We start from the raw sequence: 27,297 nt of genomic DNA on the forward strand, positions 1-27,297 counted from the left end.
CATATGTTTTGCATCTCTTAAAGGTCTGTGCCAGGATGTGGGCAGGGTGCCTCTTGCTGCTTCAAATTATCACAGCCACAACGGGGTATATTGTGGAACCAAATAAGCTTCCTAAAGCTGGGAAAGAAGGTAAGGAACTTTTCACACTGATGCTGAATCTGATCTTGTTTACTTTAAGGGGTTTCTGTTGCAGTGGACATATGCAATTCATACGGTCTTACAACTGTATGTGATGATGGCGATGATGATTTTTTTACTTAAAATATATATAGTGCTAATTAGGTAGAGACCATAACATCCCTGCCCTATCGCTCCACCTCATTCAATCAGAATGCCTTGCGTTCATTGAGAAAAATGCAAGGCGTTATTTTAATGGTGCTTGTGTCCAGCGAGCAACCTCCTATGTTCACCATGCAGCAAGGCATCTGTGGGCATTGGGACCAAGAAGATGGTGTCAGTCACTGTAGTAATGATGGGTACTACATTGATTCTGTGCTTCCCCAGGTATCCCCCCAGATATGGCCTATGCATACTTCCATTGGTCCAAGCTGGGCAAATATAGCTATGTAAAAAATCAATACCTGAAATTCACCTTTAGAAATAAAGGGAGACAGATAAAATATTTGATACAAAAGGGTTATATGTAATCTTTTATGTATTTTTGTTACGCACTGTTGCTCCTCTCCCTTTTTATAATGAAGCGGATATGATGATGGTACTATATAGGCCTAGACGTAACGCCATTTAATCACGACAGTGTAGTGATGCTCCACTGCAAGAGTCCTTTTTTTCTGCTGCCTGGAATGGGGCTTTAAATGTATTATAGACATCTCAGTGCCTGCACTGTAAGCAGCAATAGGCTTAGTGTGTGAGGAAATTAAAAGTGGTTCTAAGGGCAGAAACTTTTTTACCTTCTATACATTCTATGCATCAAGATAAACACCTGCATGCAGCTGCCCCCCCCCCCTTTATACTTACTTGAGCCCAATGTCAATCCACCACTATGCACAAAAGCAAAGACTCTCTCCCTCCTCATTAGCAGAGGCATCAATTCCTGCTGCTGTCAATCACAGCCAGTGGGGGTGGACACAGAGCCTGTTTGGGAGAAAGCCCTGCTATGGGGGCACTCAACAGGGGAGTAGCCAAGAGCAGTGGGAGGGGGGCCCTGAAAAGGAGAATGGAGAATCTAGGCTGCTATGTGCAAAATCATTGTACATAGCAGGTACGTATAACATGTTTTGCTAATTTTCTTTAAAAATAAAATTGTAATCTTTTTACAATCACTTAAAATATTTAATATAAAGGGTTATCGGTCCATTCCATCGTGCATATAGAGCTAATCTTAACACACTTTTCTTGCAGTTTTCCTAGCCAGTGAAGATGCAAGTGAGTTTATTGGCCGTAGGTTGCTGTATAACAGCTGGGATTTTGAGGCGTTTACACCGGGTAATCTGGAGAGGGAGTGCTATGAGGAGGTGTGCAACTATGAGGAGGCCCGGGAGTGCTTTGAGGATGACCAGAAAACTGTAAGTATACAATAATGTACAGAATACGGAGATGCATAGTTATCCCTGGAATACAAGGAAAGCAAGTAAAAGTCCTATTTCCTTTTTTTGACTGGGGTTACTCAAGATTTTGCATACTTTTAAAGGGTGCCATGGCATATTGAGAAACCCTGGGATAGTATCAGGAATCTCAAAATGCAAGTAGTTATTCTGGGTGGCTGGTTTCAGAAGTGAAAAGGAAGCATGAGGATGGCAAGCCCAGTCCTTTAAAAATAAGTTATCAACAATGATGGCTCTCATTTTCCTGTCTCTACAAAGTCATTTTAACAGCAAAGACCTAATTTTGCATTAACTAGGAAGTCTCACAAAGATTTCCAAATTTGAAGTATAACCACAGAAAAAAATGCAGAAAAAAACCTCTGCTATTCCGATAATATAGAGCAGGGGTCTCCAAACTTCCTAAGCAAAGGGCCAGGAAGTTTGGTAATTACAGACTTGCAGCTGTAATTACGGCAAAAGGTGGTTCTACAAATTGACTTTGGGGGGCTTAATAGAAATGCTGCCACACTTTTCAGATACTTTATTTGTAAAAAAAATCAAACCATTTTATGGTAACCTATTATGTGCCACTTTGTGTTGGTCTATCACATAAAATCCCAATGGAAAAACATTTACTTTTTGATTCTCAGATATCATAGCTGTTACTAAGTGTACGAATAACTATGAAACTACCATGGCGCGGTCTTATACCACTTGACTCCATTGGAATTTTTCCCGCTACTTGTGGGGGGGTCGGCGGTGGAGAGTGGGGGTGCTGGTCCCTCCTCTTTCCTAGGCTGGCCCAGCCCTGGACTGGCGCTTGCACTTATTGTTGAAATTTTGTACTCTATCCTACATTTGCAATGCTATTATGTTTTGTATTGAACTTTTACAAATAAATTGTTGTTTGATAAAAAAGAAAAACGTTTACATTTTTGGTTGTAACATGGCAAACTGTGGAACATTTTAAGGGGTATGAATACTTTTTCAAGGCACTGTATATATGCCCATTCACCTCTGAGATCAAGGAGGCATTTTTATCCACACGACTGCAGCTCACTGGACATTTTCTCTTTTACGGACCATCCTCTGTAAACCCTAGAGATGGTTCTGCGTGGAAATTCCAGTAGATCAGCATTTTTTCAAATACTCAGACCAGCATGTTTGGCACCAACAATCATGCCATGTTCAAGGCGCTTAAACTCCCCCCCCCCCCCTTTTCTGATGCTTGGTTTAAACTTCAGCAAGTCGTCTTCACCACAGCTAGATGCCTAAATGCATTGAGTTGCTGGTATGTGATTGGCTGATTAGCAAATTGTGTTACCAAGCAATTGAACTGGTGTACCTAATAAAGTGGCTGGCGAGTATGTGTGTGTGTGTGTGTGTGTGTGTGTGTGTATATGTATGAGATATATATATGTGTGTGTGTGTGTTTGTGTCAATTTTATGAATATACATTTAAATATTTATCCCAGATTTTATAAGGATGGAATATATGAGCATTTTTTTTTTTTTTTTTATAAAACATTCCAAAATGTGAATATATCATTGGCTAAGGACATGATAAAGTTCATATAATGTCTCACAGCAAGAAAATGGCTTGCATACATTTTGATGAAATTTGAATATATTTTGAAGCATCCATCTTAATTTTCTTTTATTATACAATGCATGCTAATGGACTAAAAATCCCACATTCCCATTTTCTTTTAGTACTGCTAAATGCAGCCTAGATAAATATTATCATTCACAATTTAATATACTGTCACAAGTAAAATCACTGAATATTCATAACCCTACAGTTATATAGGGAAGAATGGTAAAATAATGAGAAGTTAGATTTCTGTAATGTGCAAATGATTCTGTCCAGTAATTGAAGGTCAGAGGGAAAAATCCTGAAATCTTGTGAAACAAGCCTTTATGTTCACTCATTCTAGTCACATTAAAGATGGAGATGTGAAGATTATGTGATTGACGGGTCTGGCAGTCAGGTTGCCATGGAGACATGAAGGCTGACTGAGCAGTGCCGGCCATGCTTTGCTTGACACTCAGCCAGATGGCTTTCTTACTACCTTTCTGTTGGTATCTGAAAGGGGGATGGGAAAAACATTGGGGTAATGGTGACTATCATGCATTGTAACGCAATCAAATTTTATATGGTATATAGATATGCATTTTTTATTCCCAATTTTGTCCCACCTAAAACAAAAAAAATATTTTTAAATTGATGGTGGATATCAATTTATTTTGGTTTGTTTTGTTTTTTTAAGAATTCTAAATGTTGTCCCATATGAAGTAATTCCTTTTTAATGGTGGGTATCATGCATTGCATATACTGCACCCGTTTTCATCAGTATATAATATGTATATAAAATATATATAATTTAATATAATTCACAATTTAGCCACGCATGAAATGCAATTTCCTTTTTTACACCCTCATTTCTTTTTTACCTTTTTTGTGCATTAAATAAAATGTGTGTGTGTGTGTGTGTGTGTAATCAGCAGAGAAATGTTAATATTAATTTATTTATTGAAACTTTAAAATTACATGTGCTGTTAGAAAAAATCCTCTCCCATAATATTGCCCCCTTAATCAATTTATTAAAAACAGCTAATGACCTCTAACCACAGTCCAGCAGTGTTCCCTTGCAGCTCTGAGATAAGGTGTGGCTTCCCATTTTCATTCAACAGAATAGAAAAAAAATGGATCACTCAAGTGCTTGGAGTTGAGACTTTGGCAGTCTCTCAAAGTAAAATGAAGTGCAACTTTGGTACTTCATGCAGAAATGATGCTGATATTTTTTAGACAAAGTATCTAAATTGTGATGAGAAGAAAGGGGGGGACACCGCGAGAAAAGAATGTAGAAATTGCGAAGTAGAAATTGCAGAATGTCTTGGAGCTGTCTCCCCATATGCTGAAATGGCAGAATTTAAAGGAAGCCTGTATTGATAAAGCATGGAGGCTGCCATCTTTGACTTCAGTTTATGAACATTCTAGTTCCCTGGTTGCCATTCTAAATCAATGATTTCATTATTTTGAGTCGGAGCTTCAATGTATTTTTTTTTTTTTTTCTTTAAAAAAAGATTTGTTGTCTGATTATTAAACTTGCCATCAAGACTGTTTTGTAAAGGTTGACAAATTAAATAAAAATGATATATAACATTTGAATATATGCTACAGTAATTGTACATAGCATCATGAGCCCTCGAAGGAGAAAGTACCGTACTTTTTTCTGATTGCCCTCTAGTGGCCATTTTCCAGAATGCACCCCCCATTTATGGTTGGGCAACCTTTTGTGGCTATATGAAGGTCATGATTACATCTTTGTTCTATCAAATAAAAGCTAGCATATCATGTCATGCATTGACCTTAATATCACAGTACTACAACAATCTATGGACATAGAGCACAATTAATTTATCGAAACAGCAAAGGGAATAAAATATCATGTTGTGTGTGTGTGTGTGTGTGTGTGTGTGTGTGTGTGTGTGTGTGTGTGTGTGTGTGTATAATATACAGTGTGTGTGTGTGTGTGTGTGTATATGTGTGTATATATATATATATATATATATATATATATATATATATATATATATATATATATATATATATATATATATATATATATATATATATATTAGCTACATACACACACACACACACACACACACACACACATGCAACGTGATATTTTATTCCCTTTACAATGCAAAACATGATATGCTAGCTTTATATATATATATATATATATATATATATATATATATAATATCACACACACACACATAGAGACACTGTGTGTGTGTGTGTGTGTGTGTGTGTGTGTATATATGTATGTGTGTATATATATATATATATATATATATATATATATATTATAAAAAAATATATATGTCAGTTTGACACACCATCTAGGTTTGCAAAGCTTGTCGCTATTCTGGCAGCGAGATCACTGTAGCTGATTTCCCAGCTCTGTTCCTTTTTGCTGCATCAACTAGAAGAGGGTTGGTAGGGAAAGTGGTGCAGAGCTGGAAAATCTAACAGAAAGGTCTCATCACCAGACTTCCTAGTAGATAAAAGCTAGTAAGTCTTTTTTAACCCACACATGTCCTCGGCTCTGAAACTTGAGTCATTTTTGTCATGCCATGTTTACTGTACTTTAAGGTGTCTGGCTTCCTTTGCAATTGGATGCTGGTTTAAAAAAATATGTTTTTCCTAGCAATTTAACTGATGTTGGCTTTCATTTTTCATTTCATAGCATGGCCACAAAAAAAACACTATTTGGTGGTGCTATTTCTTTGCTCCAGTTTTCACCAGTTAGCCCTTTGCTTCTAACAGTATTGGGGTGTGTGTGTGTGTGTGTGTGTGTGTGTGTGTGTGTGTGTTAATAATTCTGTATCTTTTTCTTTTTATAGAAAGACTTTTGGAGCAGGTATCAACACAATGGACAGGGAGGCTCTGGTAAGTGATTGTATTTTAAAGCTCAACAATTTTCACGGGCCACAAATAATTTTTCAATGATTGATGATTACTTTTCACAAGGTTTTAAACTTGCCCCCACATCACAATGGCAGAGCCTGGCAGTTTTAGTTCAAATGAAGAGGTTTCCATTGTGAGCTGCAGTGGGATATCATGTCACCCCATATCCTGAGGAACTGGGCTATTGATGATTTCCAGGCAGGTTCAGTTTGACAAAGTAGGAATTGTTGGGTTTGCAGAGACTTTGTCTTATTCCAGCTCTTGACGTCTGTGAAAATATGATTACCAGCCTTTGTATAATGCAAACCTCCTATTCCTGTAAATTTTTGTTCTAAACTATATAGAATTCTAGCATTTCATGATTAAAAAAATAAACTCCTGCAGTCGGTAAGAAGGGTGCTATTTTTTTGGTTGTGGTAATTTGAACACATTTCTTTCTCTGCTCATGATAACTGCAAAATAAAGCTTTTAGCCTTTTAGAGAAAATGATTCAGCAGTATATACACATACAGAATAGACTTTACACTGCTTCCACCATTAAAGTGGAATTCTGGGATAACTTTAAATACTTCTTAAAACTGTCACCCACCTCCTAATTCCTATTCTTACTAACCTGTGTAAGAAAGATGTGCTTAGTCCCCTATTTATCGTACATCACAGGATACAGAGCAGCCATAGTAATTACTATGTGGATTATACGCCACCTATAGGTGAATGAACACTGGCATACCCAAAACACAGGAATTCCCCCTCTATATAACCCCTCCCATACAGGAAGAACCTCAGTTTTTTTTCACCAGTGTCTCAAGGTGTTGGTCACAATAGGTGAAGTGCTATGCTAAAGATTTCTCTGTTTGAGAAATCCTTTGCAGGATCAAGGGGCTATGCAGTCAAAACCTTTCAAGGTGACAAAAAAGGAATGGCCAACATGGATGGTACCTGAGGCTCAAGGAAGAAAAAGTGAGGTCTCTTGCCTGTAATGCTCATCCTTTGAGGGCTGGACCCTGGGATCCAGGTCCTTGTTTACATGGCTAAACCAAAGGTTGTCCTGGCAGGGTGCTATACAGGTCCAAGGGTATGGACTCCAGTATGCAGGGGGGAACCTGGTCCTTGAAGGTCCGTTATGACATGGCCCGCCGTGATGGGTGAAGATTGGGTCTGGTTGTGTTTTCCAGCAGCATCCTGCGGCAGGAATGACAGATTAAAGAAGATCCTAAAAAAAACACATACGTTTCACTTGATGGGACTTGTTCTGAGTCTTGCCTGTTTTTTACCACTACAGGGTGTGTTTGTAGCATACCTGCTGTTTAATATTACCATGCTTCCCCCTGCAGCGTGCTCAGTGTCTGGCAGCGCTCCTTTGGACAGCATTGCCCACATACTCTGCTCTGTCACGGCCGCCAAAGGGCTTGGATATCATCTGCCTCCAGAGCGTGGAGGTCAGCATCCCCCTGGTGATACAGCCCTTCTCCCCCCAAGCTATCCTGATTATGGGATTGCTTCATTCACACACGCAAATCATCTCTGTTTAACCGGTTAAGACCCGGACCAATATGCAGGTTAAGGACCTGGCCCCTTTTTGCGATTCGGCACTGCGTCGCTTTAACTGACAATTGCGCGGTTGTGCGACGTGGCTCCTGAACAAAATTGGCATCCTTTCTTTTCCACAAATAGAGCTTTCTTTTGGTGGTACTTGATCACCTCTGCGGTTTTTTATTTTTTGCGCTATAAACAAAAATAGAGCGACAATTTTGAAAAAAATTCAATATTTTTTGCAATAATAAATATCCCCCCAAATTTTTGGAAAAAAAATACGCAATAAGCGTTTATTGATTGGTTTGCGCAAAGTTTATAGCGTTTACAAAATAGGGGATAGTTTTATTATTTGTTTTACTACTAATGGCAGCGATCAGCGTTTTTTTTTACTGTGAAAATGGCAGTGAAGGGGTTAACCACTAGGGGGCGCTAAAGGGTTAAGTGTGACTCATGTGTTTTTTCTAACTGTAGGGGGCGTGCCTGGATGTGTGACGTCGCTGATCATCGTTCCCTATGACAGAGAACAGACGATCAGTGACAGGCTACAGGTAAGATCGGAGAAGGTTTGTTTACACTCGCCTCTCCCCGTTCTTCAGCTCCTGTGACCCGATCGCGGGACACCGGCGGCGATCGTGTCCTGCGGGCGCGGTCATAGAGCGTCGGACCTGAGCGTCGCAACCCACAGCTGGGCTCTTAAAGGGGACGTACCTGTACGCCCTTGTGCCCCGCCGTGCCATTTTGTCGATGTATATCGTCACGCGGCGGTCTTAAGTGGTTCAAGAGCTTCCTGAGGACGCGGGGCTTTGGCGCGGCCGACGTGCACGTGGAAACGAACGTTGACGTAATACACGGTGCAGGCACAAGGCTTACTGCCTATAAAGTTATGACTCTGAGAAAAACATATTGACTAATACTACATATCCATTTGTATTTACAGTTTATTTCTGTACCCAACGCTTGATGAATAGCATATAGCCATGAAACACATCAAGTTTCCATGGGGTGCTCAGTCAAGTCTGGCTCATTACCTATTCACTGGCCCATATATATCTTTTTTATACATTCAAAATTCATTGAGTACTAGAACTATTAATGTGTGTATATATATATTTTTTCTGTTTTTACTGCAGCTCTGTTGCATATGGTGTACCAATGCCTGCGAATAGGAAATACTTGTGTATTACATTTTATCAATATTCATTACCTCTCATGTGCTGCCAAGCTGACATATATGTGTATCCATTATGTTCATGCCATGTGTGCATGTGTATATATGAAAAAATCTTTACTTGTTTCATATCATTGTTACAAATAATGTTTACTAACCACTCTACCTCCACAAGTCAATTGCCTTATTCAAAGTCCCACATTCCTTTCTTGCGTACGGTGGCTGGTGGAGGGACACAGAGCATAGGAAGGCAGGTAAGCACTGTATGGGTGTTGGATACAGGCATGTTAAAGGCACGTCTACTCGGCATCAGGCTGAGCAGTGATAGCGGTATATTTTCATTGCTGCACTATAGTTGGGCAGTGGATGCCTATTGTAAGTACCTCTGCCGTTTGTGCTTAGGACTATGTCTTCCTGTAAGAAAGGTGGGGGGAATACAGCAGGGTCGGGAGTGCAAGGGCGCTGCGGTCAGGGTCTGAGGATCCTAGTCACGCTTCAATAATAATATCCTCCCCTGAAAGACCAGAAGCAACTGGCTAGTCTGAGCCAGGCATAGTAGCTACTTCCAACATTTCAGCCTCTGCATATGTCACTAAGGACAATTTGGCTTCAGCGTTGGCTGATTTGGAAGGAAAAATAGCTCTAATGTTCATGTCTTAATCCCAGTCCGGGTAAAAACGTGATAGGTCTCCTTCTCCTGACCTTCCAGTATTGGAACAGGAATGGGCAGATAATGCTGAGATGCCATTGGGTGACCGGGAAGAAGGGCAGGCAGATGACTCCTCCTCTGAGGATTTAGTCTCAGAAGAGCCCTTATCAGCCTTGCAATCTCAAAAGTTGCTGGTCCAATCCCTTATGGAGTTGGTCCATTCTGGATACAGGTTGCCCCCAGCGCCGATAGCTGAGGCCCCCTTTTCCTCTTTGGGTTCTTTAAGGCCTCCACAGGGTCCACATGCTTTCCCTGTGAATCATTCATAGTGTCCTAATCTTGGCCCTCTTGGGAGAATTTTTTTCCGCTTTTCTGCTGCATATCTGCATGTGCCAATTTCCCCACTCAGAAATGTCTGCGATTCGTGGTAGAACAACACCACTTTCAGTTTGTGGCCTTGCCCTTCGGGTTAGCCACCACGCCCCAGGTGTTTAAAAAAAATTTGGCCCTGGTACTAGCGCGACTAAGGGTCCAGGGTATATCCGTAATACCATACCTAGACGACCTGCTGCTGATAGATTAGTCGGTTGCACGGCTAGACCAGAGTGTGTCTAACACTGTTAAATATTTGGATCGCCTGGGTTGGATTCTCAACCTTAAATCAGGCTGGAGTACTTGGGTCTGGTTATAGACACAGCCCAAGAAAAGGTTTTTTTTTTTTTTTTTTGCATCTGGACCATGTGCATGAGGTTGTTAGGGAAAATGGCGGCTTCATTCAAAGCGGTTCCCTATGCTCAATTTCATTCAAGACTGTTGCAAAACAGTATTCTGTCTGCTTGGAACAAGAAGATCCAAGCCTTGGATTATCCAATGTATCTAGCCCCAAGGGTGCTCCAGAGTCTCAATTGGTGGTTGGTAGCCAAAAATTTGCAGAAGGGGAAATCCTTCATGCCAGTAACCTGTAAGGTAGTAACAATGGATGCCAGCCTCTTGGGCGGTTCTGGAGGAGACCACTGTCCAGGGGAAGTGGCCAGAGTCCGAAAAAGCCTTGCCCATCAACATTTTAAAGATTCGAGCGACGCATCTGGTTCTAATAGACTGGACTTTCAGGTTGCAGGGTTTTCCCATCAGGATACAGTCTGACAATGCCACAACAGTGGCTTACATCAACCACCAAGAGGGCACCAGAAGTTGCGCAGGGAGGTGAACCATATTCTGGCTTGGGCAGAGAAGCATGTACCTTGCCTATTAGCAGTCTTCATTTCATGAGGGGAGGATTGGCAGGCAGATTTTTTTTGAGCCGCCAACAATTGTTCCCGGGAGAATGGTTTCTGCATCCTGTAATTTTTTCAGCCATATGCCAAAAATGGGGCACCCCGTCATCAGATCTATTGGCGTCCAGGTTCAACAAGAAGTTGGACAACTTTGTGTCAAGGACAAGGGATCCTCTCGAATGCAGGAAAGATGCATTAGTAACCATTTGGAATCAGTTTTCACTGATTTATGCATTCCCCCAGTTCAGCTGCTACTGCGGCTTCTTTAAACGATCAAAGAGGAAGGGAAGCCGGTAATACTGGTAGCCCCGGCATGGCCCAGAAGAGCCTGGTATGCAAAGATTGTAAGGTTGGCAGTAGGGAAACCGTGGACTCTTCCATCCCGTCCAGACTTGTTTTCGCAAGGACCAGTGTTCATCCTGCCTTACAATTGCAAAATTTTAACGGTTTGGCTATTGAAATCCACATTTTAAAGAATCTAAGTACCCTGATTAATGCAAGTAAGCCGGCCTCTAGGACAATTTTTTAAAGGGTTTGGAGGGCCTATGTTTCCTCCTGGTGTGAAACCAAAAGATGGCATCCTCTGAAGTATGTCATTGGAAGAATTCTGGCCTTCCTCCAGTTGGGTGTAGAAATGAAGCTAGCCTTGAGTACAATCAAGGGTCAGATCTCGGTCTTCTTTGATCTGGGCCTTTTATACAAGGGGTAACGTGTATAACTCTGCCATTTGGGTCACCCTTGTGCCCATGGGATTTTCAATCTAGTTTTATCGGGCTTACAAAGACAGCCCTTTGAGCCGATACGCCATATTCCCTTGATCCTCTTGACGAGGAAGTTTTTTTTTTTTTTTTTTTGGTGGCAGTAACCTCGGCAAGGAGGGTATCAGAATTGGCAGCTTTCTCATGTAAAGAGCCATACTTCATTATGAATAAGGACAAGGTGGTGTTGCGTCCTCACCCAACATTTTTGTCTAAGGTAGTGTCCAGTTTTCATCCATTTTTTTTTTTTCCAGATCCTCGTTCTCCGGAGGAAAAATTGTTACATTCTCTCTGTGGTGAGAGCTGTCAGGATGTATCTGAAGATGACAGCTCAGATACGGAAAATGTATGTATTGTTTGTGCTGCCAGATGGGCCCAGGGAGGGGCAGGCATCGTCAAAATCGACTATTTCAAAATGGATTCGTCAGGTTATAATTCATGTTTATGGTTTGAAAAGAAGGGTTCTGCCTTTTCAAGTTAGAGCGCACTCTACCTGGGCAGTGTGTCACCAAGCCTCTATGATTCAGATTTGCAAGGCTGCAACTTGTTTGTCGGTACATACATTTACAAAATTGTATCCGTTGTATGTAAGGCAGCAAGAGGATGCCACTTTTGGGTGCAGTGTACTGCAGGCGGCAGTATAGATCTTCACGTCTGATGGCTACCTGCTTTGATATGCTTCTCCCTCCCCTCAGAGGCATTGCTTTGGGACATCCCACATAGTAATTACTATGGCTGTTCTGTGTCCTGTGATGTATGATAAAGAAAATAGGTTTACCTGTAAAATCCTTTTCTTGGAGTACATCATGGGACACAGAGGTCCCTCCCCTTATATTGGGATATATATTGCTTTGCTAAAAAACCGAGGTACTTCCTGTATGGAAGGGGTTATATAGAGGGGGACTTCCTGTCTTTTGGGTGTGCCAGTTTCCATTCACCTATAGGTGGTGTATAACCCACATAGTAATTACTATGGCTGCTCTGTGTCCCGTGATGTACTCCAAGAAAAGGATTTTACAGGTAAGCTGTTATAAGAATCCTATTTTTCAGGCCGCTCTTGTACGGTCCTTATCTTCTGTATCAACCAGTGACTTCTGCAGGTTAAAGGAGAGAGCGCTGTGGCCTAGAGGGGTGATGTCACCCATAGGCTTCAATGGCCCATCCATTGTCTGTGCTTTCTCCTCTCCCCTGCAGCAGTGCTGGCTGGTACAGGGGAGCAAGATCACATGACCAGACTGGAGGGGCCTAAATATTGGTCACTATATACATTTTTCTTCTACAGGTTAGTTGGCATAGGTGTTAGGAGAAGGAAGGGGACAGTTTTTTTTTTTTTTGTTTTTTTTTTAATCAATGTTTTTTTTTAAGAATTTTACACAACATAGAAAGAGAGAAAAAGAGAAAACAATTCACTTGGACATAAACTTTTTCATGTTTAGGTACAATATTAAGGATTGTTCAAATACAAAAGCTGTACATAGTAGACAAGTAATCCGAGGTAATGAGATATATATATACATTTTGCTAACCATAGGGCTAGGAGCACCGCTCCCCCCGCCCAGACACCCCAACTGGGAACAAGCTGCGCCTGGGAGGAGAGCATCACCGCCACACCTCCAATTGGAGGTTGCTGCAATGTTTTCAACCAGATACCATTACGAGTAGACGTTAGTATAGACTGATATTGCTGTTTATTCATAATTATTATCAGATGTCTATTCTCAGTCTAAGTTATAAGAGTAGAATTAAAACTGGAAGGGGACAGTCATAGGCTAGTTATGTGTAGAATTATCCCAGAATTCCAATTTAGGGGCCCATTCAAATGTGTGACTATTATTGCTGCCCTCTTTGAAAAGCAATCCACCAGGGTTGACAGGAGGTGAGGAGGCAATATGTTTTAGCCCTTGCCTTGTACTGCCGTATAATGTACAGACCTGACAGCGGGGGGCTTTCACACACACAATACGGTGGCTGCAGCCAATGGGATTGTTTGTAAATCTGACAAGCAGGCTCCTGCTTGTCAGAGGGGGGCATTCAGGCTGCTGCGCTGCCGCCCAATTGCTTCAACACACCCCCAGTAATGGTACCAGTGGAACACAGGGGAGACATCCAGGGTCTCATTATAGAGAAACTGTCACCAAAAAAATCACATATGGGGACTTTATAGTAAAATGAAATAAAGGGGACTAAATAGTAAAAAATAAAATCACCCTCCAAACAATTTGAGACCCCCACATAGACGCACGTAGTAATGTAAACGCATGCTTCAGGGGTGCCACGCATGAAAAAGTTGATTGTGATACATATGTTGCATATCGCCGTGCACGCCGGAGTGAGCGTAAATATTTATAGTACCAGACCACCTCCGCAATGCTAAACTGATGACCTATTAAGGGGCTTTTAAAGTGTTGCCTATGGAAAATATAAGGTACAGAAGTTTGACGCCATTTCACACGCACGCAAATTTAAGCTTTGACTTGTTTGGTATCTACAGTTGTATTCAAAATTATTCAACCCCCACTGAAATTGATTGTTTTGGCCAGTGTGACATTGATTTTGATCATTCAGTCATCCTGCTTACAATTAAATCAAAGAGGCACGTGTAGGTCAGACAAATATAACATAACATTTATAATGAAATAACCACAAATGTCTTTTCTGTGCTCACATCATTATCAGTTTTATTCAACCCCCAATTGACATTCAATCTTAGTACTTAGTACTTAGTACAACATCCTTTTACAGTTATAACAGCTTTTAAACGTGAAGCATAGCTTGACACAAGTGTCTTGCAGCGATCTACGGGTATCTTTGCCCATTCATGGGCAAAAGCCTCCAGTTCAGTCACATTCTTAGGCTTGCGCACTGCAACTGCTTTCTTTAAGTCCCACCAGAGGTTCTCAATCGGATTTAAGTCTGGTGACTGCGATAGCCACTCCAAAATGTTCCAGCCTTTAATCTGCAACCATGCTCTTGTGGACTTGGAGGTATGCTTGGGATCATTGTCCTGTTGAAAGGTCCAACGTCTCCCAAGCCTCAGGTTTGTGACGGACTGCATCACATTGTCATCCAATATCTCCTGGTACTGAAGAGAATTCATGGTACCTTGCACACGCTGAAGCTTCCCTGTACCTGCAGAAGCAAAACAGCCCCAAAGCATGATTGAACCCCCGCCATGCTTCACAGTAGGCAAGGTGTTCTTTTCATCATAGGCCTTGTTCTTCCTCCTTCAAACATAGCGTTGATCCATGGGCCCAAACAGTTTCATCAGTCCACAGAACACAATCCCAAAACTTCTGTGGTTTGTCCACATGACTTTTGGAATACTGCAGTCGACTCTTCTTATTCTTTGGAGACAGCAAGGGGGTGCGCCTGGGAGTTCTGGCATGGAGGCCTTCATTACGCAGTGTGCGCCGTATTGTCTGAGCAGAAACTTCAGTACCCACACCTGACAAATCTTTTCTCAGTTCCTCAGCAGTCACACGGGGACTTTTCTCCACTCTACGCTTCAGGTAGCGCACAGCAGTCAAAGTCAGCATCTTCTTTCTGCCACGACCAGGTAGCGTTTCAACAGTGCCCTTTGCCTTGAATTTGCGAATGATGCTTCCTATGGTGTCTCTTGGTATGTTTAACATCTTTGCAATCTTCTTATAGCCATTGCCCTTCCTGTGAATAGTAATCACCTCTTCTCTTGTCTTCCTGGACCATTCTCTTGACTTCACCATGTTTGTAACCACACCAGTAAATGCCTAGAAGGAGCTGAGTATCACAGTCATTTTAAAGCTGCCTAATTGGTGCTTATTAGGCTTTATTGCTGCTCCCTGACATCCACAGGTGTTTTCAATACCTGATTGAATACACTTCAATGAACCTCTGTTCTTCAGGAGTGGTAGTCTTTTTAAGGGGTTGAATAATTTGTGTAAATGAAGAATTCACAAAATAAACATTTACTACTGTATTACAAAACCAATTGATGTCATTTTAGTTGCATAGGGTTCTTTAAGAAGTCCTTGTAGGATTTAATTCTGAATACAATTACAAATGTACACTAAATTCCCTAAAACCCTTTACAGCATTGGGGGGTTGAATAATTTTGAACACAACTGTATATACTCACTGCAACCTCATATTTTACCAAAATATTGAGTAATTTATTGCGTTTGTGTCCCCTAAAATTCAACTTTGCTGTATTTTATACTGAAATTACCTTTGCAGTAATATCGTGTGACATAAAAAATTGGAACTACCATTCTCTAGTCTGTCTGCTTTCAGAAAATATATAATCTTTTTCTGGTTATATGTAATCTTCAAGCCTAAAATTATTTGTTAAGCATGTGTGCAAAAAATGTCTGTGGCAGCAAAAGCGTTAACCCTGCCTGTTTTAGCATTCAAAATGCCAACCCACTGCACTGCAACCTTGTGCATTGTACTTGAATGGGTCACACGTGGCAGCGGTACCATCTACTGAATGCAATGCCACTTAATTTGTGCCATGATTCAAAGCTCTGTGGCTGCATTTCTGTGTTTAGATGGATAATCAGGGGTAGGTAAAACTGGCTCAACTACCTGTTTCTGCTGTCCCCGGGCACCTGTGTAAAAGAGGTTCTAACAGTCCAATACCCTGTGTCTTTTGAGCAATAAAAATAAATATGTGCCTAAAGTGACCAATTTCTGGTCTAAAAAGTACATAAGTACATAATGCTTAAATGCTAACACTCTGTGGTGCCTGCAGGTAATAGTCTTACACAGGGATTGAACAAAGTTGAGGTAAAATTTCAACCCTCGCAATTCTATTTCCTACCCCAAACCATTCAATAGTCAAATGGCAGAGACTTTACTTCCCGCTGAGGCTTTGGTATTTGACTGACTGCTGAATGAAGGGGTCTGGGTCTAGGATCCAAGAGGCTCCACAGAGGTTGATTTGGAAGATAATCATAGGTATGAGCACTTCAGCTTAGTTTTTTTTTTTTTTTTTTTAATGAAGGCTACATACCTAGCTCAAATTATGTATGCTAAACCTGTGGAACATCTGTTTAGTATTACAGCAAGTAAAGTTACTGCTGGAAACTTTATGCAGCTTCTAAGCCAGATAATGGCAGCTTCCAATAGACATGGGTTCATAGAATATATATTTTAAATAGCAAGGTCCTCTGAAATATCCAGACGACTATCTGTCTTGTGAGACCATCCTACCTACTGTTGCCTGCAGGTAGAGTTCTATGCAAAGGAAGTTATATCAGAGAAGTCATCCCTGGCGTGTTTGTATCATGAATTCTCCCTAAAATGGCTTCTAAATGGCTGGCAGGAAACATCAGGCATGCTTGCACATCCTAAAGGATGCCAGTGACGCCTTCTTACCTATAATGCCAGCAAATGCTGCAGCTGGCCATATCCTCTTAGCATGCTTTCTTTGTACTTGCTTCTACATATTGGTCTACAAGTATGTGCTCTATAGAAATCATTATGTTTAGAGCCATTGGCATTGAATCAACCAAGCATAATGAGCTGCATAACACATACCATTTATTTTTTCTCTTATTGTTCAACACAAAATGGCACCATGTTAATTTTGAAGATGCAGAAAGAATGGTGCTTCTTTGCTTTACATATCTGCTGAAGTGAGCTAGTGTGGGCACCACTGTGATCTGAGACTTACTCTATTATCATCTTCCTCTGTTTATGCAGGAAAATCTCCAACACTAGATGTTGCTGGCCTTGTGGCTGGGCTGGTAGCAGGAGTAATAATTCTTATAATGATCGGAGTTCTTATTATGTACTGTGTAAGGTACAGGGCCAAAGAAAGGACAAGACAAGGGAGGTAAGTGATGCCTGTTGTCTTGTATTGGAAGGGGTTTTAGATAAGCGCTCCACCCTCTCTTCCCCATGTATATACTGTTTTCAATTTTGTATGCGACTGTACCATGTATTTGGTTAATTGTATAGTTAGTTACTAGAGCTGCACGATTCTGGCCAAAATGAGAATCACAATTTTTTTTTTTTGCTTAGAATAAAGATCACGATTCTCATGGCGTAAAATCTTTTACATTTATACAAAAGAAAATTGGGCTAACTTTACTGGCTTTTTTTTTTTTCTTTTTTATGAATTAAAAAAAAAATTCCCAATTAAAAGACCGTTGCGCAAATACAGTGTGACATAAAATATTGCAACAACCGCCATTTTAATCTCTAGGGTCTCTACTAAAAAATATATATATAATGTTTGGGGGTTCTAAGTAATTTTCTAGCAAAAAAATAAAAGATTTTAACTTGAAAAGAGCTGTCAGAAAAAGGTTTGGTGTTTAAGTGGTTAAACGTTCCTAATCTACATACAAAAGTCTATTCCTTTTGATGTAAATGTTAAATTGATACAATGTTTAAACTTCACATTCCACTGATAAAGAATGTTTTCAAAACTTGCCAGACTGCCCAGACTTGGCAGATTGCCTAGACTTTGACTTTTGGCTGAGAGTAGAGAGGAAGTTCCTTGCATACCAAAGATCGTGAAACCCTGTGACAAGATCGCAATGGGAAAAAGATCGCCATAACAATTCTTGACGATTAATCGTGCAGCTCTAATAGTTACTGATCAATTGTTAATCAAATTACAGATATTCTCCTGACAAAGCGGCAATAGTCCGCAAAACTAGTTGCGATGCTTTTCGTGACCCACAATCCCACTGTGATTTCCCCCCTTGGGGACCATTACAATGGCTGTGTGTCCATAAAGGGTGCAGGAGCGCCGCCCCTCTCCTGTCACCCCTCTATTTATGGTCGCTGCTGCCGCCCCATATTCAGGTGTCTGGCCCCTTGTTGGGTGCCGGGCATTTGAATTACAGCAGCAGGGGTGTTTTTGAAAGTGCCTGATAATAGCCATGAGCTCTAGGAGTCCTGATTGGTGCCATATGCTCTTATAGGCTTCCAAAATGGTAAACAGTGGGGGTAGTGCTGTGTTAGGAAAGTTATTTATTTGCTTCCCTAACACTGACCCACCTCTCAGCATCAGGTGCTTGGGTCTGGTTACCTGTCACCTGATTGGCTGAAGCGGCAGGCGCTGTGATGGGACGCCTATAAGGTGTCCAATCATAGCAGAGGACGGGAGAAGACATTAAGGACTCGGAGTGTGGAGGACAGCGCCGTGACCCAAGACAGGTAAGTACCAGGCAGGGGATGCACAATGGCAGCATTTGATGGGGCACAGTGGCGGCAATTGATGGGCACAGTGGCTTCGCTTGATGGGCACAGTGGCTGCAATTGATGATGATTTTTTTTTTTTCAGTTTTTTTTTTGCCCCCCCCAAAAATGTTGCGCACCAGCCGCCACTGGACCATTATACTGGTGATATGTATGGATTGTCACTATGCTTTTAAATTGTACACAATTATGTGTTGTCTCTTATTGATTTTGTATTAATAAAAACTTGTGTTTTTGTGTTTTTGTACATTTGATTATACTTTTCAACCTGTACCAAAATAGTCCAATTGCCCCTGTGACTTGGAATTTTGGTTTGGGGACCAAAAATTCTGATTTCTATTTCTACTCTTCTAACTCAGTTAGAAGAATAAAGTTGGCTATAAACTGTACGATCAAATTGAAAAGTATGCTTTACCCTTTTAAGAAAAAAAAATGTATTCTATATGGCCAGCTTTAAAGTGTAAGTCTAGCTTAAATCTGCTCCCATCCCTCTATTCTATTTCTTTTGTGAATATACGTGCCTATTCTGAGAGCGATCCAATCTAGTGACTTGATCAGTTGTCAGTGGTGGCTTCAGTGTAGAATGAGGGACCACCGACAACCAATGCCTCAGAAGTCTAAGGTTGACAGCGGTGCCCAGGCTCTGCAGCTGTTGGTGTTCTCTTCACGGAAGCTGCCCGCTGCGGAGTTCATGTGACCGGACTGGATCACCTTTAGGATAGGTAAGTCTTGCTTTCACAGGGTAGATAGAAAAGGATTCAGAAGAAGGGGGTGGGGCAGGTTTAAAGGAGAACTCCAGCCTGAGCTATTTATGCTGGGCTTCTCCTCTGTGTCACTGGAGTGCAATTCGTTTTGCACTCCTGTGACCCATTTTCAGTGGAGAAAAGTCTGAAAGCCACTCTCCGCTGACGTCACTGGAATCAGTCGAGGCAGCACGTCATGCCGACCAACCAAGTCTGGATCTGCCAGCTGCCTTGATTGATGGCAGTCTGAGCATCTCAGTGTGCCGCTGAGACAGCCGCCTGGCCTTCCACAGCTCATCGCTCCAATGAGCGTGAAGGATTAGAGCAGGAGCAATGCTGACTGACCATCTCCGCTCCGGGGGGGGGGGGGGGGGGAGAGAACCTGAGCAATCGGCCGTGTTCAGTGGCTCGGTTCTCAGTGCAGAGACGCTGGGGGACAGCTGCAGCATCGGTCTGATGCTCCATCCACTGAGGCAAGTATGAATCTAAAATAAAAACAAAACCCACACTTCTCTTTTAAGCTTAGTTAGGAATGGGCTGGACTTCCACTTTAAGCTCACCATTCAATTTAGAAGCTGACTGTACAATCGCCTTTAGATTGACTGACTATGTGAAATGAGAACCTACCTAGAATATTCAGTAACAAAAATGACAGAAGGTCCTCTTGGTTTACTGAGTCTAATTCTTGTTTCCTCTTTTTATCTTTGTATCAGGCCCCCAGTAAACCTTACTAGCAATACAGCCCTTGCTGAATCATTGCCGTTGACACCTCTACCTTTACCTGAACCTAATGCCCCAGGACTCCCGTCATATGAAGAGGCTTTGGAAGCATCGGGCACTTATGATGCACCTCCTCCACCATATCAGAGGTAATTATACCTAAAATCCTAATTGCAGTAATACTCCAGTAACTGAATGGATTGTCCATCCAACAAAGGTTATGTCCAATCTTCTTTGGTCAAATAAGTGTATGGGCAGAAAGCCCCCAACTTTCTATAATGACGGTCATGAAGACCATTGTTAAAATAGTAGGATTGAAAGAGTAGGCCCTCTGGCTCCATTACTATGTGTACCTAATTCTTGTGTTTTCTCCCACAAAGTATAGATGTTTAGCATGTGTGTCAAAGGTCTGCATTGTTTAGGGTTGGTCATCATTGTAGATGGCCATATCTGTTAAAAAACAGCCTGCTAGATGCTATGAACGTGGACTGTTGGAAGGCCTGATTTATCTCTTGATGGGCCCGCTTAAAGCTAGCCATACATCCTTAGATTACTAACAGATTGCTCAAACCATGCTAAACATACCTTTTTAACCACTTAACCCCCGGACCATATTGCTGGTCAAAGACCAGAGCACTTTTTGCGATTCGGCACTGTGTCGCTTTAACTGACAATTGCGCGGTCGTGCGACGTGGCTCCCAAACAAAATTGGCGTCCTTTTTTCCTCACAAATGGAGCTTTCTTTTGATGGTATTTGATCACCTCTGCGGTTTTTATTTTTTGCGCTATAAACAAAAGTAAAGCGACAATTTTGAAAAAAATGAATATTTTTTACTTTTTGCTGTAATTAATATCCCCCAAAAATATTTAAAAAAACATATTTTTCCCTCAGTTTAGGCCGATACGTATTCTTCTACATATTTTTCGTAATAAAAAATCGCAATAAGCGTTTATTGATTGGTTTGCGCAAAAGTTATAGCGTTTACAAAATAGGGGGTATTTTTATGGCATTTTTATTAATATTTTTTTTTTTACTAGTAATTTGCGCCGATCAGCGTTTTTTTTTTTTTTTTCGGTACTGCGACATTATGGCGGACACTTCGGACACATTTTTGGGACCATTGGCATTTTTATAGCGATCAGTGCTATAAAACTGCATTGGATTACTATTAAAATGCCACTGGCAGTGAAGGGGTTAACACTAGGGGGCGGGGAAGGGGTTAAGTATATTCCCTGGGTGTGTTCTAACTGTAGGGGGGGTGGCCTCACTAGGGGAAATGACCGATCTTCTGTTAATACATTGTATGAACAGAAGATCAGCATTTCTCTCCCTGACAGGACCGGAAGCTGTGTGTTTACACACACAGCTTCCGGTCCCGCTCTGTAATGAGAGATTGCGTGTGCCCGGCGGCGATCCCGCCCGCTGGGCACGCGTGCGGGAGTCGGGGGCGAGTGCGCAAGCGCCCCTAGTGGCCTGCGCGAGAGCCGACGTATAGCTACGGGCTCTCGCGCAGGGAAGCTGACCTGCCGCCGTAAAACGACGGCGGCTGGTCGGCAAGTTATTAATGTTATTTGGCAAGAAATTACCAAATATAGACGGCACAAAATAAAATGATCCACTTTCACCAAAAGCTGCACCGCTCTAATATACAATAATTCTTTATTGAACATATGATAGCCCACATATCCCAATACAATATGGTTATCCACTTGCTATATTAAAAAGAGCTAAACGTCAATATAAAAACATGTCACATATAGCAATACAGGTAGTTATGATTTATATCAGGGGTCTCTGAACAGTGTCAACAAAAGGCCAGTTTACTGTTCAGACTTTAGGGGGGGGGGGGCTGGTCTGTGGCCAGCGGGAATAGAAAAATTTTCTGGCATCAGTGGGAGTAAACCATGCCCAATCCTTTGTTTTAGGGTGAGGAATATCACCCTGTTGTTGGTATCAGTGTGAAGAAATGATGTCCACGGTTGTCAATGGCAGGAATTATGCCCCATTTTTGGTGTCAGAGGGAAGAATAGTTTCTCATATCAGTGGGATGAATAGTGCCCCAAGGGCCGAATAAAGGCAAGCAAATGGCCGTTTGGGGACCCCTGATCTAGGTGCAGTAAAACACATTTATTTTGGTTTTACTGCCTGAACATGCAATTCAAGTAGAAATCCTATACATTCCTATGTTGCTCATTCACATCAATGTCCTGCATCTTACCCTTTGATTTTAAACATAGACTATGTTATCTTGATAGGCTGGAAGTCGGACTCTCCACCCTCTGTAGCCTCCTGGATAACACATATGGGTAATTCCTTGCTTATGGAAAAATATATATACCAACATAGGGGATGTCCTGGCAAATTCGAAAGAATCTGGGCACCATGGCTGGATACCCCGGGACTGAGTCCCAGGGAACTGGTGATGTCAAGATTGTTGCAATGCTCTATGGGAGTGCAGTAATGGGCTACGGTTGAATAACTCTGATACGCTAATATGTTTATATCAGGTGGATGTACCCCTATGAGGTTTGTAGGTAGGATACTTATGATGGAAACTGGGAGGATTGTACATTGCGCATGTTAACGTATTGTCTGTGCATTGGAAATCATTTGAACTTGTTTAATAAACACCTTTTTGATAAAAAAAGGGGGTATGTTGGATTTTTGTGCTTCTATGCACATTAAACGAGTACATTGAAATGAATGTTAAATGCAACAAGTGCATGTATCTTGTAGTTTTGTCTATTTTTATAGATCTACACAATGGAAAATCCTGTTTCTGAAGGTTTACCACTCACTTTGTATAACGAATGAAAACAAAATTGTGTTCATAAAAATGCACATACAATTTACAAAAATGTAACTTGCATAACTGCAAACGTATAAGGACCATTTCACATTTACATGCATATGCAAGACAGTAATTATTATTATTATTATTATTATTTTTATTTAAGAATTTTAACAAGACTAACAAAGCAGTATATAGAGTAACAGAGTACAAAAAAATAATTGATTGGTACATAGGGGTTTAGCAAGATAGGAGTGGCAATTCCAGGCTTCCAGAGGTTCAAAAGAAAAGTAAAGTATACTTTGATTACAAAAGGTATCTTTTCTGTTTGGAATGCTTCTGTTATGGAACAGAAAGTAAGCGAAGGTCAACTATTCCCATTCCCACATGCCATCTCCAGGTCTTCCAGAATTTTTTTTTATTTTTTTTTTCATTTTTGATTAGACAATATGCAATGTGTGGAAAAACCTTCAGAATAGCAATTTTCTATTCAGCGGGTGTGTAAAATGGACAAACCTTGCAAATTTTTTGTGCATTTACCAAAAACATATGCTCACCTGTCCCAGGATCCAGCACTGTCCTCACCCAAGCCCTTTGTTTCACTGGTCTTCAGTCCCCGGCTTGCGGTTTCACAGCTGGCTGCTCACTGCGTATGCATGAGCCTAGCTGCGCATTGTGAATGGTCCCGCTGTCTTCCGGGCCTCTGATGTGTTCCAGAAGACTGGACAGTGAGGGGGGAAGGAGAACTTCCACTCAGATTGCCTAGGCTATCCAAGCGGAAATGGGAGTGGGTAACTGTCAAAACTCCTGGGATGTAGGCCAGAAATCGGGAAGCAACTGATAAAATGCAAAAAAAAAAGTGTATATAACACACCTTATTTAATTATACTAGGAGCATGAGAATTAACAATAGTTATGTTGATCGACAGAGTTTAGTTCCACTTCAAGGTACATAAATGCTCACACTGTGCAACTTGCCCTATCTTTTAAAGACATAGCATGGTACCACAGCGGGTCCTAGCTACATATGTAAGAATATGATTTCTACTTTATATTCATTTTTATGCAATAAGGTGCGTGTGTGTTGCAGATGTAGTTCAAGCAGGCACTATTGGATTTAACAGCCTGCTGGGTCTGAGCCTCTAGGTTTTTTTGTTGTTTTTTTTTTCCCCACAGGGTAATCAACATTTTCAAGGCTAGATGGCATGTCTAATACCAATGTATGTTCACCTAATTCTTCTTTTTTTTTTTTTTTTTTTTTTATTATGTGCACAGTGCTGGAGGGGGTGGGAAGAACTGAGCAGGGCTATTTCAGATGGAGCAAAGTGCTATCAACCTAAAGAGCTGTAGGAAGATCTAGGCATGGCTATTAACTGATAGGGCCATCAACAGTGCCAGTATCTAAGCAACTAAAGCCTAGTACACACCATTTTTTATTAATTTTTTTCCGCTCAACCCAGCTGGCTGAACGGAAAAAAAAATGAATAAGCTGATGTTAGAACAGAAATCTCCCCTGCTGTTCTATTTTGTTCTAACAGGAGGATGGTCGCCCAGCCCCCCCCCCCTTTTTCGGTCTTCCTCCTTTGACAGAATTGTGGCTGGCTTCTGTTGGACCGGTTGCAGTACACACAGGCCGAATGTTGGCCGGTTTCTATGAACCAGCTGATGCCGCCCGACATTCGGCCCATGTGTACTAGGCTTAAAACTGCAACAAGGGTGACCATGCTAAAGTGATTTTAGTGCTGTCACGCTATCAAAGGAAGTTCCTGTCCAATAGTTCTACTGGCAGTCTTGGTGTGGGCAGCAATGTCACATACAATATAGCCAAACTATGAGATAGATCTGCTTAAAATTAATGTCCTAGTTTAATGTAACCATCTTGAAACAGAATAGAGTTGATTTACGAAGGCAAGCAGGCTGTTTACTTGCAAGATGATTTTCCCTTGGCTTAGTGAATGAGGTGAAACTCTGCGGGCTTCCATCATTCAATCATGTCCAAAACAAAAAACAGCTTTTTGTTCTCTTTCTTTGTCCGTGATTGGCTGTTTTTTTGCAAAGAGAAATTCCCTTACAAAGTGGACCATCTATTGGCCTTTAGTAAATCAACCCTAGGCTCTTTAATGTACCTTCCAGTGTTTTCTTGCTATAAATATAATTAGATATGTAAGAAAATATAATTGTTACCCACTATTGAAGGAAATGCTTTTGGCCATTGTATGTTCAGGCACAGAATCGGTCAGACATGTTAAAATCTTCAACCTCCTCCTGTATTTCATTGGGTCAGGTCATACTAGGTTAAATATATTGCGCACAATCCCAAAATTATTGGATTTAACCACTTGCTTACTGGGCACATAAACCCCCCTCCTGCCAAGGTGAAATTTCAGCTTTCGGCACTGTGTCGCTTTCGCTTTAACTAACAATTGCGCGGTCGTGCGACGTGGCTCCCAAACAAAATTGACGTCCTTTTTTCCCCACAAGTAGAGCTTTATTTTGGTGGTATTTGATCGCCTGTGCGGTTTTTATTTTTTGCGCTATAAACAAAAAAGTGCGACAATTTTGAAAAAAATACAATATTTTTTACTTCTTGCTATAATAAATATCCCAATTTAAAAAAAAAAAAACATATTTTTTTTCTCAGTTTAGGCCGATACGTATTCTTCTACATATTTTTGGTAAAAAAAAAAAAAAAATCGCAATAAGCGACTGGTTTGCGCAAAAGTTTTATAGCGCTTACAAAATAGGGGACAGAATTATTATTTTTTATTATTATTTTTTTTTTTACTAGAAACGGCGGCGATCTGCGATTTTTATTGGGACTGCGACGTTATGGCGGACACATCGGACACATTTTTGGCGCCATTCACTTTTATACTGCGATCAGTGCTATAAATATGCACTAATTACAGTATAAATGTGACTGGCATTGAAGGGGTTAACACTAGGGGGTGAGGAAGGGGTTAAATATGTTTCCTATATAGTGTTCTAACTGTAGGTGGAGGGGGGGGGGGTGACTGGGGGGGGTGACCAATCTGTGTCCCTATGTACAAGAGACACAGATCGGTCTCCCCTCCAGAGACAGCACCGCTGTCTCTGTGTAAAACGGCAATGAGAGATGATCTCATATGTTTACATATGAGATCATCTCTCATTGGCCGCACAGATCGCAAACGGACACTCTGATTGGCCGTTCGCGGCGATCTGTAATTGGCTGTGTCAAGGGACACGGCCAACACAGATTTTCCCCGCTGCGCGCTCTGGAGCGCGCGCGGGGACCGCCCAAAGGGGCGGACGTCAATTGACGTCCTGTTGGCTTTTGGGATCCGCGCTGTAGCCGTCAATTGACGGCAGGCGGATCCCAAGTGGTTAAAAAAAATATTCAGCTTGTAACATCTATGGTCAACCCCGAGTTTATACTGTGTGTGTATATGTACGTATGCTGACTTGTTTTATTTCTGTTTTTTATTTAGAGGTTCCACCAGATCAAATCAGCCCAGCTGAAGATAAGTTTGCAACTGATTAGCACGACAGGGAAACTCATGCACTGTGGATCAATTTTCTTTTTAATTTTATAATGCTACTGAAATAAAACAGTTACCAAAGAGACGACCACTGAACCAGGTTCGAGACTTTATTAATGTTTACGCTCCACTAGAAGAAGCCGCTTTATCCAATCCCCAGGATACAATCTCAGTAACTGAATTTGTAACTTAGTATGAGCCATCACGCTCATTATCCATCGCACAGGCACACCAAGATTCCAATGCTGTCGAAGGCTTACATTAATGTAAATCTTTCCCCAACTTGAAATATTCTGCTGTATGTGTGAAAATGAATTTCAGGGATCACAAAAATTCATCCAGAAGGTTGAGAATACCCTACAAAGATGACATTTTCCAGGTGGAATCTGATGTCTAAGCAGCCGGTTACTGGGCCGAAGCTTGACTTTAGTTTAGTTCAAGCTGCGTTAAATATTTGAGAAGTAATTGCCTCTATCCTGTAACATCCAGCCGTTCTCTAAATTCCAAAGGAAATTCCTCTAAATCTGTGATGGACGTGACTTCAGAGATTATTCTGCACATCCAAAAGCTTTCAGATTCCCTGCCTGAAGGCCTTAATGTGTACATCCAGAGCAATGTATTTCAGGGCACGTCAAGCTGACAAGGTTTAGCGCAGCTGTCAATATAAAGCCTGGGATTTGCAGCATTCTAAATGACTTTTAATGACACGGGGAGAAGGGTGTACTGTGAATTTTTAGTGCTGAACAAGACCAGAACCAACAAGATGGCTGTTGTGTTTTTTTGAATTTTCTTTTTTTTATATATATTTAAAACAGCCATACCTACAGCCAAGAACAGCATAAAAGAGAAAATATATTGTTTAAAGTTGTAATTTGTATTTTTTGTGTGTTTTTAGTAATAAAAAATGTTTTTTGACTATAA

The 27,297-nt window shown here is 41.2% G+C and overlaps 1 protein-coding gene across 1 annotated transcript; it reads left to right on the top strand.

The window, feature by feature from the left end:
• Window positions 1-27,297, top strand: PRRG2 (proline rich and Gla domain 2). The gene is made up of 6 exons (XM_040327498.1): window positions 1-129; window positions 1,363-1,526; window positions 5,964-6,009; window positions 17,095-17,227; window positions 20,057-20,212; window positions 26,326-27,297. Exons 1-6 carry the CDS (start codon window positions 36-38, stop codon window positions 26,354-26,356), a joined length of 624 nt encoding a protein of 207 aa, XP_040183432.1. The 5' UTR covers window positions 1-35; the 3' UTR covers window positions 26,357-27,297.

Source organism: Rana temporaria, chromosome 10 (assembly GCF_905171775.1).
Source record: "Rana temporaria chromosome 10, aRanTem1.1, whole genome shotgun sequence".
Taxonomy (NCBI): domain Eukaryota; kingdom Metazoa; phylum Chordata; class Amphibia; order Anura; family Ranidae; genus Rana; species Rana temporaria.

Bases quoted from the DNA above. Each gene is read 5' to 3' on its own strand.
- PRRG2 (XM_040327498.1), top strand. From the start codon at position 36: ATGTGGGCAGGGTGCCTCTTGCTGCTTCAAATTATCACAGCCACAACG. The intron at 6,010-17,094 runs GTAAGTGATTGT...CTGTTTATGCAG, and splicing joins CAATGGACAGGGAGGCTCTG to GAAAATCTCCAACACTAGAT. The intron at 20,213-26,325 runs GTAATTATACCT...TTTTTTATTTAG, and splicing joins CCTCCTCCACCATATCAGAG to AGGTTCCACCAGATCAAATC.